Below are 15,000 nucleotides of genomic sequence, written 5' to 3'. Positions count from 1 at the left end.
TCACCTTCACTCTTTCATTCCTCTTTTTTCCGGCTTTTGGAATAAACTCCCTCACTCTATTCAATCCCATTCTTCCCTCCAGGCCTTCAAAACAGCTGTTCACCACCAACTGTTATTGCCTCTCATCCAAATCCTTAATCTTTTCTCCCCCTGTTAATCCACCCCAAACCCACCTCCTTCAAATTCCCTGCTTTTCTTCCTGAAATTCCCTGTAATGTCCATCTTGTAACCCCGTGTTCCCCGCCCCATCCTTCTCCCTTCCACAGATCTCCTAATTTTCTCTGTTCCACTCTGTTTTGTCCTTGCCACTCCTGCCCCTCCGATCTCATGCCCCCCCTTGCTGTGCATTATGTGTTAGCTCTCATATGAGCCTCGACAAGGTATACAAAAAAAAGAAGAGCTCAGTCAAGTTGCGTGGGCAGTGTTTATGGACAGCAATATTCAAGTCATGCCAAAGATATTAAATTAAATTTTGGTCGGGGCTCTGACTGCGCCACTCATTGTCATTTATCTTTTTGTTCCTCAGCCACTCCAGTGTGGCTTTTGACTGTGCTTCGGGTCTTTGTCATGCTGAAAGGTGAACTTCTGTCCGAATTTCAGCTTTCTTGCAGAGGGCAGCAGGTTTTCCTCTCGGACTTTTCTGTATTTTGCTCCATCCATTTTCCCTTCTATCCTGACAAGTGCCCTAGTCCCTGCTGATGAGTAACATCCCCATAACATAATGCTGCCACCACCATGCTTCACAGTAGGAATCATGTTCTTTGGGTGATGTGTTGTGTTGAGTTTGTGCCAAATGTAACGTTTTGCATTTCGGCCTCAAAGTTCTATCTTGGTTTCATCGGACCACAAAACTTTTGCTTCATGACTTCAAAATCTCCGGATTGGTTTTGGCATCCCTCAAATTTGACTGAAGGTGGGCTTTTTTGAGTAATGGCTTCCTTCTTTCCACCCTGCCATACAGGCCAGACTTGGGGAGTGTTTGGGATGTTGTTCTCACATGCACAGAGTGACCAATCTTTGCCATGAAATCATGAAGCTCTTTCAAAGTTGCCATTGGCCTCTTGATAGCCACTCTGATCAGTCGCCCCTTGCTTGGTCATCCAGTTTGGAGGGACAGCCTGATTTTGGCAGGGTCTTTGATGATACCATAAGCCTTCCACTTCTTAATGATTGTCTTGACTGTGTTGTAAGGGATATTCAAGGCCTTTGAAATATTTTTTATACCATCCCCTGATCTGTGCCTTTCCACAACTTTATCGAGGAGGTCTTTTGAAAACTCCTTGGTTTTCATGGCTGAGTCTTTGCTGTGAAATGCACCACCCAGCAAAGGAAACCTACAGGAACAGATGATTTTATTCTGAAATAATCAGAATCATCACTATTTAACACAAGTGGAGGACAATTAACTTGATGTGTGATTTTGAAGATGATTGGTTATACTTGAGATAATTTACAATTGCTATTATAAGGGGGGTGGACACTTATCCAAGATATTCCAGTTTTGTATTCTTAATTAATTTTCTGAAATTTGTGGAATTTGTGTTTTACTTGGAAGTTTTGGGTTATGATGTGTAAATAAAGGTTGGAAAAAAAATCTGATTTAATGCAATTTAATTCCAGGCTATGGGGCAACAAAAGGTGAAAATTTTGAAAGGGGGTGTAGACTTTCGATGGACACTGTATACTGTATATACCTTCAGACACCGCTATTTGTGGATTCCTTTTTCGAGGACTCCATGTCTTCGACATTGGCGCTTCACATATTCGCCTTTTAAAATTATTTTATTTGATTTTGTTTTTACACTTCAGGACTCGTCTCCTGTATCCACCTGGGAAACTGGAAATCAGCCAACATCATAGTATTACATAAAGAAGATGCAAAAATGGATCCCCTTCACTTCAGCCCAATGATCTAGCTGAACTTCCAATTATCATCAAGGACATGGAATCCATCATCAGTCACTAGCCAGGAGCTAGTCACGGGTGGGCCTTTCGGCCTCCCCACGATCGTGCCAGTCGGCCACCCGCGTGGGATAGGGTTGTTCGCCAAACTCGACCTACCTAAGTACCCACGCGGATGGTAGACCAGGCGATCGCACCTCGCCGCAGGTCGATTCCGGACACGGGCCACTTTCGCGGTCCGTTCCGTGCTATCGGGATAACCGAGCGGTGTTATCGTCTGCCTCGACGGTTCCGATTAATTATCGGGCGTATTAAGCCCACTACAAACCCTTTTCGTGATGCAAGATGCAGATTCAAACGAAGGAAACGATGCAGCGAAACGGGGAACAATTCAACATAATGCACTTTATTTACACGACACACGAAGAGCACACATATATCAATTTAAAACAAAAACAACAATGCAGAGCTTACCGAATACGCGAACACACGGCAACACTTATACAGTTTTACTTTACAAGACACGGCGCCACAAGATCCATACAAAAAAACAAAAGAAAAGGCCACCCTCAAAGACAAGGGGGGCAGACAGGGCCCGTGGGCCTTTATGGCGTGGGACTTGGCAGACCGAACGAGTCCCACGAGACCGTTGCAGGTTACCTGCACCCTCGCGGTGCGATGGTGGGCGAGCTCTCTCCGGCGCTCCTTGTACGAACGCACAGGTCCGCGCGCCAAAGCTGGCAGAGCGGCACCTCCAGTCCGCGTCCCTCCGTGACGTCCGGACTCTCCACCGATTGCAAGCTCCAACGAGCGGGTCGCTCTACGGACCGCTTCTCCAAGACCCAGATGGGCAGAAGACCATGAACCGCCGACTGATACTGACACTCTCACCGACCGCCCTGACCTGACCTCCTCTGACCTGACTTCCTCTGGTGTGACTTTGTCTTCGCGTCGCCTCTGTGCACCCTTTTATTTCCCCGGCACGCGGGGGGGGGGGGGGACATTCCACCAGAGAAATCGTGGCGGGAGTTGAGTTTCCAACCGTCATTCTTGTTTACCAGAGAAATCGGGGTGGGAGTTGAGTTTCATCCGTCATTCTTGTTTACCAGAGAAATCGGGGTGGGAGTTGAGTTTCAACCGTCATTCTTGTTTACCAGAGAAACCGGGGTGGGAGTTGTTGTTCCCCTTTTGTGTTCCTGGAGATGTTGACGGTTGCTGGCGGAGTGGTGAGGATGGCGTGGTTGTTGAGGCAGGTGTGGTTGTGGTTGTTGTGAAGCGGCATTGTGGTTGGTGGTTGTGACGTGGTTGGTTCAAAATAAAGATAGAACAGAAAAACGGCTATCTCAAAGCGTCGCAGCCCGAATGAATCACATAAATTCCCTCTAAACAACGGGTTTGGGGCTAACTACACATGTACTTAGAGATATCTCACCTACGGGCCCTTCATGGTGTAATGCGAATTTCCACAGCCATAACAATATGTATTATCTTCTTGTTCTTGTAAGTTTTGATTGACTCATGTGTGTGAACAGTTTGAGGAGAAGCTATAAACACCTTTACATACCAAGTTCCATTTACCAAAGGCTGAAAGAGTGCCAGACATGATGCATTATAATCTCATTCTTTCATTAATCATTCACAAGCACTTGCCAAATCAGTGAGTCAAAGGCTAGAAAGCTCCTTCTTGCCCCAACGTCGCCTTACGAACAGAACATTGCTGCAATCAGTGTGATAATGCTCCAGTGGTTGAGCTTATATTTGCAGATTGTCAGGGCTTCTCTTTTTGTAAGGTGGAGTATTATCTGTTCAATGGCAAAGTGATTCAAACTGCATTAACTCGCACAGTCCAAGGTGTGACTTGCGTTCTATGTCGATTGTCAAACCACGATTACTCTTATAAATCTCAGCAGGAAAAGCTAAGAGAATGATCTTGATAATTGGTTTATATCTGCAATTTTAATGACTTGTGATAACAGCATGACCCATTTGGTCATTTTAGCAAATCGCTTTGTAATGACCTGTTTTTACTATAACTGTCCATCGCTGTGCAAATGATGTCATCATTGCACTGATTATTTTTTTTTTCCTTTCATTTACATAACCTCTTCTAAAATAACTGCCTGACGTTTGCAACTGAGCAGAACCAAGGAATTAAAATGAGGTTTTATTTGGTTTTGGAGGGGAAGGGGATGTTGGGGGTGAATGGATAGATGGATGGATGATCCTTCTCGTGCCATCAGGTGCATTGGGCTGCCCAGACAGTTTCATTGGCAGGGTGGCACAATCCTGGATGGGTCACCACTCCAACACAGTGAGTCAGGTCAGCAATTTTCTAATTTGTTCATGGTGCCGGCGATAGCTTCTTGCGAAGGACGCTGTGAGATCTTTAACATCAACCGACTAATGCCAGCAGACGGGAAGTCCGTTTAACATCCATCTGAAGGACAGCACATCCATTGATCAATCATCCTGCCTCTGAAACACGAGGATAACAGTTTTTAACTTGGCCTAGATTTTAACCCAGGCCAGACAGCTTTGAGGGGGTTTGTGGTGAAAGTTGTTCTAAAATCAACTTGATGACCTACAGCATATCATAATTTTGGAAGAAATGTTTGTGTGTGTGTGTGTGTGTGTGTATATGTGTATATATATATATATATATATATATATATATATATATATATATATATATATATATATATATATATATGTATTTCTTCTTCTTTCGGCTGCTCCCGTTAGGGTCGCCACAGCGGATCATCCGTATGATCCGCATAGTGATTTGGCACATGTTTTACGCCGGATGCCCTTCCTGACGCAACCCTGGTCGCCTCTTACGACACAGGGATATGGTACACCTATTTTAACCGGGGTATACACCGGCCCAGTACACTGGTACTCACTTCGCCGACCTCGGAAGGATGACAGGCTGAGTCAACCCCCTGGTGTATTAATTCAGTGGCCCAACGGGGCTTGAACTCAGGACCTTTTGGATCCCAAGCCGCTGCCCTAACCACTGCGCCAACACCAGGCTTCATACATATATATATATATATATATATATATATATATATATATATATATATATATATATGTATATGTATACATGTATATGTATATGTATATGTATATGTATATGTATATGTATATGTATACATGTATATATATATACATATACATATATATATACATATACATATACATATACATATACATATACATATACATATACATGTATACATATACATATACATATACATATACATATACATATACATATACATATACATATACATATACATATACATATACATATACATATACATATACATATACATATACATATACATATACATATACATATACATATATATATATATATATATATATATATATATATATATATATGACAGAGACAACCAAGGACAGCCTGTCTTGTTACCTCACAGCATTTTATAACATCCGATTGCTTACCCAAGCAATGGCCAAGTGCACATGTTATATGATTTCTGGAAGCAAGAGCAAATTGCAGGATATGTTTTGAGGAAATTCTAAATAATGTAACACAAGAACTTAAATTCCTTCCTTGAGAGGAGAAACTTCACAACCACGGTTACAAATAGCTTTTGCCTACATTTTCATTCCTAACGACATGGGTGCCGTTTTTGTAACGAGAGATCAGTCAACTAAATATACTTTTCACAAATAAATTCCGTGCTGCATGAAATTTTCACAACAAAAAGGGTGTCACCTGTAAGTTTTACCTGGTTGTTTTGCAAACTGCGATATTGCCCTTTGATTTTGGGCAAGAGCAATGCAAATTGGCATTCTTTCACAGCCTTATTCAAAATGCATGTCAACATACAAGGAAAGTAATAACATGTATAAATTTATGAGGATAATGAAATAACATGGAGAAAGCAAAGCATTTTGTTTTGATTTGTTGTATCAATCGCTTTTCACAGCTTTTTGGGGGTTTTGAAAAGCGTTTACTCAAAACTTTTCCAACTATTTTATTTAGATAACCAGTAGAAGGCCTGGGGAGTAGATGACAATGGGTTGCATGCTCGGAAAGATATCAAAAGGAAGACCAGGAAAAACACAGATGAAAAATATGTTATTGAAAGAGTAAGGAGGTACCGACCGCAGAAATTATAGCAGCCGGAGACCAAGAAACATGGCGTAGACCTTGTTGATACAATCATCTGGCCAAGCGACTTCAATGTCAATGTCAATGTCCGTATACTTGCAATGCATCATAAGGAGCATGTCATTTCTCTTTTCATTGGTAAGTGTGCATCATAAACATTAGCTTTATATGATTATATTGGCAAGTGAGATGCATTTTGGGTCATGATTTTTGCATTATAGGCCTCATTGGAGACCATGGAGTCTGAGCTGAGGGAGGTGGAATCAAATTATGAAGTACTGCAAAAAAGCAGACTTGAACTCTGCGAGTTATATCAAGTCCTGGTGAAAGCCAATTCATTCTTGAAGGAGGTGAGAACACGCGGTTCCCATTTCAGCATTGCTGCCATTTTTAGTGGAATTTTCTTTTCTCACTGCTTATATTGTTATCATGACCATCCGTTCACTGAGCCCTCAGGACTATTGGGAACATTACCTATCTGCAGCATGTTGTCTCGGCATGAAGTTGCTCAAACACCTTATCTGTGAAATTCCCTTAAGCATCACTATATTGTCCACTTCCATAATTCATCAGTGACCACATTAGCTAAGCTATATTGCTCCCTCCCCCCTCCTAACCTATGCTACCCCTCCCTTAAAAACCAACCGTATGTTTGAAAAATTAATACTGTAGTTCTAAAAATTAATTTATTAACAAGTATAAAATCGTGTTTTAAACATTGCATTGTAGTTACACTTTCGGCCATAATATGGTCAAGGGGTTCCCCACTTTGACTTGTTAGGATCTTTTCTCTTTTGTAACTGCTATACAGTCCTATGAAACAGTGTATTATCTCCATCCAACCAAAACGTACACAAGCCACACCTGATCCTCCACGAAAGAGAGGTGCATACACTCCCACCAATCGTCGACATCCATCATCCCTGAGAAATTAACCAATCAGTCTTTTTAACCCAAATTAAGAAATCTTTTCCAGCTATAACGGTTTCTTCCTCCAGTTGCTGAGAGTCGAACAACCTTACGGTGCCTTTTAACTCGAGACGTGATTTGTACAACGAAGCATAGACCCAAGAAAAGACAATTCTGTCAATTTAGCGAAATACAAGAGTGCAGTGCACCCGGACACATCAGTGATAATGAGTAAAACAACTGACAATAGGTTTAAAATGGAGAAAGCCAATTGTACAACATTGCAGACACCCAACTATTCAGGAATAATGTGAAACCTGAATTTAAATTCGCACAACCCCTCCTGTTTTACCCACCCAAGATACTCGGACTGCACATTAGCAACCTGGGAATTATGATTACAGGGACGTGCTGGCTGTTAAGATCTTTCAGGCAGGTGGACAAGCTTGATCTGAAAAATACAGATTGACAAGGATTTTGGGTTTGATAACAAAATGCCACAAGGCAACCCTTTTAAAGGTGATGAAAAGAAACAAACTTTTAATCTCTTTTGATGTGTGATGTTTGTGCAGTCACATGTTTTCACTGTTATTATGCTACATTTTCCGCTGCATTTATTACATACATTTAACAGGAAATTTAAGTTTATTTAGAGTCAAGCAACTTGTAGCTTTACATATCCTGAGTTATGAAAGGTGTTATAAATGTTCTCAGTACAATGTACACACAAAAGACTCGTAGAAAAAATAGATTGTTGTGGCTTTTGGCTTCCAGGGGGTAAAATAATCTATCTTTAGTGTAAGGCTAGTGATTCCAAAGTATTTGTTCAGTTAAGTGTACTGCATTGCATGTGAGTGGATATGCTCTGGTAGCTTGTACATGTTGCTGCATTTGAGCCTGGGAGAGTAACTGCTGAAATGTATCTGTCCTGGTTCTTCCCAACATCTTTGTTCTTTGGACCTTTCACACTTCTTTCTAATGTTTTTTTTTTTCTTCATAATTCTCTTGTTCATTCTAATTCTTGCTTTTTATTCTCCTTCATCTCTTTTACTCTCTATACCTGTCTTTCATTATCAATCTTTCAAAGGAGAAGTGAATTCTTGCATAATTTTTTTCTGTAAGGCTCATTTGGCTGTGCCTGGATGGGTTTGAGGGGAGTGGAGTCATGGCTGCAACTTGAATCCTATCCAGGTTCCTCCTGATGACTCCATCTTTGGTCTTTACTTGTTCAGGTTCCTTCTTGGTCTTCCGTTTCATTATATATATATATATATATATATATATATATATATATATATATATATATATATATATATATATATATATATATATATACATACATATATATATATATATATATATATATATATATATATATATATATATATATATATATATATATACATACATACATATATATATATATATATATGTATGTATATATATATATATATATATATATATATATATATATATATATATATATATATGTATGTATATATACATACATATATATACATACATATATATACATACATATATATACATACATATATATACATACATATATATACATACATATATATACATACATATATATATATATATATATATATATATATATATATATATATGTCATTTTTTTTCTCTGTACCTCTGAACACGCTTCTCTTTCTACATTTCTAAAGCATCTCAGCACAGAAATGGTTCCGCGTCCTCTCTTTAATCCCTCTGATCCCTCAAAACCGGTTCAAGCCAGATGGCCGACATCCTGCCAGTTTTGCATACCAGGTGGCTAATATATAATCTTTAGCCCATGACAGCACGCCAGTTTTGCATACCAGGTGGCTAATATATAATCTTTAGCCCATGACAGCACGCCAAAACCTGGATCAGAAACACTACATGCGGAGCCAATCTGGGGATGCCACCAGACACAAGCGAGTTGGCATGCCAATGGCATGGGGCAAGGGAACCCTTTACCCCTGTGATGCCTCCAATGAGATCAGTGAGGGGCTGTGTGGATTGGGGGAGGGAGGAGGAGAGGTGCAATAAAGTGGGGTGCACATGAGCTGTCTTAGACTCTTTCATCCTTTTGGGTTGCTTTTCATCTTCGTGTCTGGTGTTCTGTGTGACTCACCCCATTCGTCATCTCTTTGGTCTTTTACTCATTTCTTTTGTCGGGGTTCGACTCACCTCATTCAGCCAAGAGAGACAGAGAGATAAAAACAATCAGCTGTGTTAGATTTGTCTTGGCACCCTGAATAATAGTTCCGGTTCCATGTGCTATCATCTTTCCCGGTGTGCTCAGTGGTCACATGTTGTCCCAGAGATGTGTGCAAGTGGACCTGACGACTCAGACATGCTGAGTGGGACTGGCGCTCCACATTGGGATGAGGAGGAGCGCAAACCAAAAGACTGTGTGCCAGGGTTCAGTGGGCTGTGACAGCTCAGCTGAGCTGTTGCCAGGTGTGCTGGGGCAGGAATGAACAAGACCCCTTCTCTTTCTTTCTCTCTGACCTCAATATCTCTTATAACATTTTTCTCAGATGATTGAAGGCCCCTTATGTAAAGTGATAAGTTCATTGCTTAGGAATCCAAGGGTATTTACACAAAGGGGATAAGGGGGAATGTCATTGCTTGTGCATATATGAGGATACTTGTGAATACATTTGAATTTTAATACATCGTTAAAACATAGCTTGGCTCGACTCATCCTGTCCGTCCTGACAGTGGCATATGGCAACTGATTGATTGGATAATCAAGCAATTGGGTTTGAGGTAAGATCGCAACATGTGACTTGGTTCCACTTGGCCAATAATTTAACATTTGTCATGTGACTTCCAGCACGATAGTCGCTTGTGCCTGGAACTTCATTTTATGGGAACACGACTTTGGGTGTGGGATCCCACAAGAAGTTCTGCGATGACTGGCTATCATGGTCTTGAAAGACTCATCATGCCATCTGGGGTTATCCATGGATGACGACCATCACAATAAAATACAGGCAGTCCCTCTTTACAAACACCCAGCTTCCGAACGTCCATTCATCTGAACATTATACTTTTTTAACCATGTTTCAGTCTTTCAAACATTCAATCCATTCACATGAACAACACTTTATTTAAACATACCACGCTGTGTGCTAAACATAGTAAATTTGACCTCGAGAGTTAATTACCCATTCACACCATAATTCACACCTCATTCACACGGGCAGGCTTTGCTCTAACACTCTTCCGCCATTTCACCTCCCATTTTCTCTGCAGGATTCATTACTGGCGAATAACAAAGGTGTGCACCCTGCTTCACCATATACCCCAATAACTAGTTCGTTATCCCTCACCCTTCCTTATACCACCACATGTTCGATTTATCCAATTTATTCATTTTTTAAAGTGCATTTAATAACGTTTATATGTAAAAAAAAAATATAAAAGGGTTTCAGGAAGCAATAAATCACTTATTTACAGGCGTTGAACCCACCCCTCCCCCGTCTACTTTCTAAACAATCCTTTTGAGGAAGATCAGTCATTCAAACTCCTGGGTCTCCTGATCAGCCATGATCTTTCTTGGGCAAACCATATTTCAAAGTTGTCCTCCAGAGCCAGCCACCGACTGGGCATCTTCCATTGTATAACGTCCTTCCTTGGCACATGTGAACTCCTATCCACCTACAAGGCCTTCATCCACAGCTTGATGGAGTACTGCTCTCCCCTCTGGGCTGGCTCTCCGACCTTATACTTTGCTCAGCTTGACGCCATGGAAACCAAGGCCTTCAAAATGATTGGAATCTCCAGCAATGAAGCTCAATATATGAGTCTGTCACATTGCCATCGCAGACTGGTCAGTGGTCTCTCTGTCTTCCACCACTTCCTTTCTGCTCTTGCACCCTCTGCTCTTTCTGTGCCCCCCCTTCACCCCCAGGTTTCTGCAGGGCACACAAGGTCAACCATCAATCCCCTTCTGGTGGAACTACCTAAATTGAGGTTCACTGCTCACCTCCACTCATTCGTTTCTCTTTTCTGCAACCTGTGGAACCAACTTTCACATCCTCTTCAATCTCATTCTTCCCTCCAGATCTTCAAGATAGCTGTTCACCACCATCTCATATTGTCCCCATTCCAAAACCATGATATTTTCTACCTTTGTTACCACAACCCAAATCCCTCATCCTTCCAAATTTCCAGTTTTCCCTCTCCATCCATCTTGTCCACCCTATGCATCCTCTACTGCCCCTCATTCCTCTCCGCATCCATTTTGTTCAAGTGTGACTCTATCTTGGCCTTCTACTCTGCTGTGGGTGTTTCCCCCCTCTCTGTGCTGTTGCTTTTGTCTGGCCCAGACAATACATGAAGGGCACTCAGGAGAGTGCATACTTCTGCCATGCATTCAGTGCATGATACAGAAAATATGAGGCCCAATAACGTTTTAAAATATCATGCGATATGTCGTTTTTAGCCCCAGCTCTCAATGGTGAAGAATCACTAATAACATTAAAAAATTCGCCTTTCTAGATCCGGATCTTCACTAAAATATAATCAGTTTGTCTTTATCACACACCCAACCTGCCCACCAAATTTCATCCAAATCCATCCACAACTTTTTGAGATATTCTGCACACAAACAAATAAACAAGATGTCGTGCATAGCACGAGTCTTACGAAATCTATAAAACAAATTGGACGTTCAAAAATAATTGGTGGCTGAATTCAATGACAAAATACACAAATCCTCATCAAATTTCAAGTCAAATGGATGAAAATTGACAATTTTATAAGATTTGATGTCAACTTTTTTGCCTATGATGACCTTTTGACCTTTGTTGACCTCAAAAATACTTGCGCATAGAATTCAGTGATCTGATATGCAAATCCTCTTAAAATTTCAAGTCATGGGATGAAAATTGAGTATTTTTGAAATACCACCTTCATTGTTAACCTTGGGCCTATATTGACCTTTTGGTCTGTGTTGACCAAAAATAAAAAATGGCTGGTTGAATTCCAAGACCTGAAATTTAAATCCTTTTCAAATTTCAAGTCAATCAGATGAAAATTGAGGATTTTAATAACCTCACCTAAGTAAGTTTTTGACCTTTGGCCAATGTTGACCTCACAAATAATTGGTGGTTGAATTCAGAAAGCTGATTTGAAAATCTTGTTCAAATTTCTAGTCAATCGGATGAAAATTGAGGACTTTAGAATTTTGACGAATTTGTTTACCTTTGGCCGATATTGACTTTTTGACCCAAAACAATAGGCTTCTTACATATGACAATCTCTACCCTTTGGTGAAGTTTCACGAAGATCGGTTTAAAATTGTGATCTGCATTGAAAACAGGCGATTGACAGACAGACAAACAGACAGACAGAATAATGAAAAAATCACTCATGGAGTGACAACTTTGCAAAACAGCACAAAGTAGAATGGCACTCGGTGGAGCGCATACCTCTGCCAGGTGGAACAGTTCATGTTTTGTGTCCCACTGATGGGCTGGATCCGAACCAAAATCCAATCCGCTTGTTCTTGTCACCTATTCAACTCATCCACCTTGTTTTGTCATAACTCGTCCACAACTTTTTGAGATAGTGATACGTTTAATTTTTGGCCCAATCTATCAATTTTAGAAATCAGGCCTGTGTTGACCTTTTGACCTTAAAATTAATTGGTACTTGAATTCAGTGACCTGACAAGAAAATGCTCTTCAAATTTCAATAAATCGGATGAAAATTGATGAGTTTTAGAAAATTGGCCTTTTGGCCTATGTTGACCTTTTGTCCCATGTTTACCTCAAAAGCAGTAGGTGGTTGACTTCAGTGACCTGATTTGCAAATGGTCTTCAAATTTTAAGTCAATCAGATGAAAATTGAGGATTTTACAAATTTGGTCTTTGTTGACCTTTTGGCCTATGTTTACCTCAAAATTAATAGGTGGTTTAATTTATTGACCTGATTTGCAAATGGTCTTCAAATTTCAAGTCAATTGTATGAAATTTGAGGAATTTATAAACAATCAAAAAATTTGGCATATTTTTGGTTGACCTTATGGCCTATGTTGACCTTTTGACCTACGATAACCTCAACAGTAAAAGGCAGTTGAATTCACTGACCTGATATGCAAATGCTATTCAAATTTCAAGTCAAGAAAAATCAACAAAATGACCAAACACCAAGACCTCAACAATGAAGTGAAAAGATCCTGGAAGCTGAAGAATGCCAAAGTTGAACCAGTGAGAGATGATGCTCTGGGAATGATGACAAAACCTCACAGAGATATTAAAAACCATCCCTGGCAATATTGCTACAAACAAACTACAGTTGGAAGCTGTCCGGGACTCAGCGACGATTCTGAAGAGATCCTCGGCACAAAACTTTGAGAACAGAAAACTTCACAGCTTGGTCCAGGAATCGTGACCCCATACTGAAATGAAGGTGGATGCTTTGAGGTGGATCCCACCTTGTGAGGACTCCATTCCACATTCTGAAACCTACATATGTAGATACCAATCAACGACAAACACACACTTTGAGACATGGGGCGGGAGCATTCAAAACCAACAGGTTGTACTTGCAGTGACCTTTGCACCCCACCGGTCGGTTCCGAATCTGATTCGTACATGCTACAGTCCCCTCAACATGCATTGATTGAGGACATCCCCTCAACATTGAGGACATCGTGAAAGATGGGGACCATGGGGAGGTGACGTAGAAAACTGAAATATTGCATGCCGATGGACATCGAAGCCAGTACACCAGAAAAACGTCACGAATCGTCAGACAACATCCATATATGAAAATATAAATTCATGAAAAGAAAAAAAAGAAAAAATGCAGGTGAGTGACCCGAGTCAATAGTAGAGAAGCACGGTAATTTTGTGTGTCAATGGACATCAAAGACAATGCACCAGGAAAAATCACAAAACCGTCAGAAAGCATCTGTGAATGAAAATCTAAATGAAAAGAAGTAAATGAAAAATCAAATGCAGGTGAGTGACCTGAGACGATGGGGAAGCATGGTTCGTATGCTTCCACAATGTAAAAGTACATACAGTATATCTACCAGCAGATTTACCCAACGTTGTACAGGAAACATGAATAAGTAACACACTGTGGCCAATCAAAAACATTAATTGGCTGATTGGAGCTCTGTTTCATTTTCCGTGTGCCTTTGAATATGTCTGAAGAATATGTCCGTGAATATGTCTGAAGCAGAAGACGTCTGAATACAAAACAACTTTGCATCATGAATGCGGACGGGCTATCCATTCTGCATTTTTATTTTGATCTTCCTCTATGTGTGTTGTTGTATTTCATTCACAATTCCTCATCTAAAAAGGCTATGATGATTATCTCATCAACAATGTCCCCCCCCCCCTCGCTCCTTACACCGCCTAATTTTATTTTTCCTCAAAGCGGATGTGGACGGGCTTTGCGGGGAAGGGATGGGTGGGCACTTTCTAGTTTTATATACACCCAAACTGGCATCACCTCAACTCATCGTTTTAAACCATGGGGGGGGGGGTGGTGGAGAAGGGAAGGAGGACAAATTTACTTGTGCGAAGAGTGCTTTAACCTCAGCGTTGCCAAGGTGAAGAAGGAAATTGTAATACCCTCTGCAACTTCCACCAGGTCATGCTACATGGTACACATTTACGTAGAGAATCTATGCCCCGCCCCCCCTCCCCCCCGTGCGGAACATGTGTATGGACCTTTTCAAGGCAACCCAGAAATGCCTTCTTTATCTTTTTATATTTTCATAATACTCTCCCTCTTCTTCTTCACCTCCGATTGCATCATAACTGGATGTTTCAGCTTATTTTTATTTACATTTTATCCCATTATTTACTGATTTTATTTCTGTATTAGTTGTGGAATCTCATTATGAATGTTTGTTGATGTTCGGTGATATTTATAAAAGCAACAGTTAATTGTTTTTCATGGAATTGTGTGTGTGTGAAAAATAACCCTGTTATTACCATTGTTTTCCATAATACATCTGTATTGCTTTTCAGCCAATCATGTGAGCTGGCTGAACGTAA

General features: G+C 40.6%; 1 protein-coding gene and 1 long non-coding RNA gene across 7 annotated transcripts in view; one reads left to right on the top strand and one right to left on the bottom strand.

Moving 5' to 3' along the window:
* Positions 1-3,025, bottom strand: part of LOC147029697 (uncharacterized) — a 40,294-nt gene extending 37,269 nt beyond the window's left edge. The window contains exon 1 of the long non-coding RNA XR_015056045.1: positions 2,563-3,025. This is a non-coding gene — a long non-coding RNA (uncharacterized LOC147029697). The remainder of the gene's footprint in view (positions 1-2,562) is intronic.
* Positions 1-15,000, top strand: part of LOC147029696 (V-type proton ATPase 116 kDa subunit a 1-like) — a 504,511-nt gene that overhangs the window by 35,461 nt on the left and 454,050 nt on the right. For 5 of the 6 annotated variants that reach the window (XM_085872936.1, XM_085872937.1, XM_085872938.1 and 2 more), the window contains exon 4: positions 6,274-6,402. The exons of the other annotated variant lie outside the window; for it this stretch is intronic. In XM_085872936.1, coding sequence (XP_085729062.1) covers positions 6,274-6,402 — 129 coding nt within the window. The remainder of the gene's footprint in view (positions 1-6,273; positions 6,403-15,000) is intronic. 6 annotated transcript variants of the gene reach the window in all.

Source organism: Eptatretus burgeri, chromosome 3 (genome assembly GCF_056783735.1).
Source record: "Eptatretus burgeri isolate ZD-2024b chromosome 3, Ebu_testis_v1, whole genome shotgun sequence".
Lineage (NCBI taxonomy): Eukaryota > Metazoa > Chordata > Myxini > Myxiniformes > Myxinidae > Eptatretus > Eptatretus burgeri.
The sequence above is the reverse complement of the archived record's forward strand: the minus strand, read 5'-3'. Positions and strand labels throughout refer to the sequence as shown.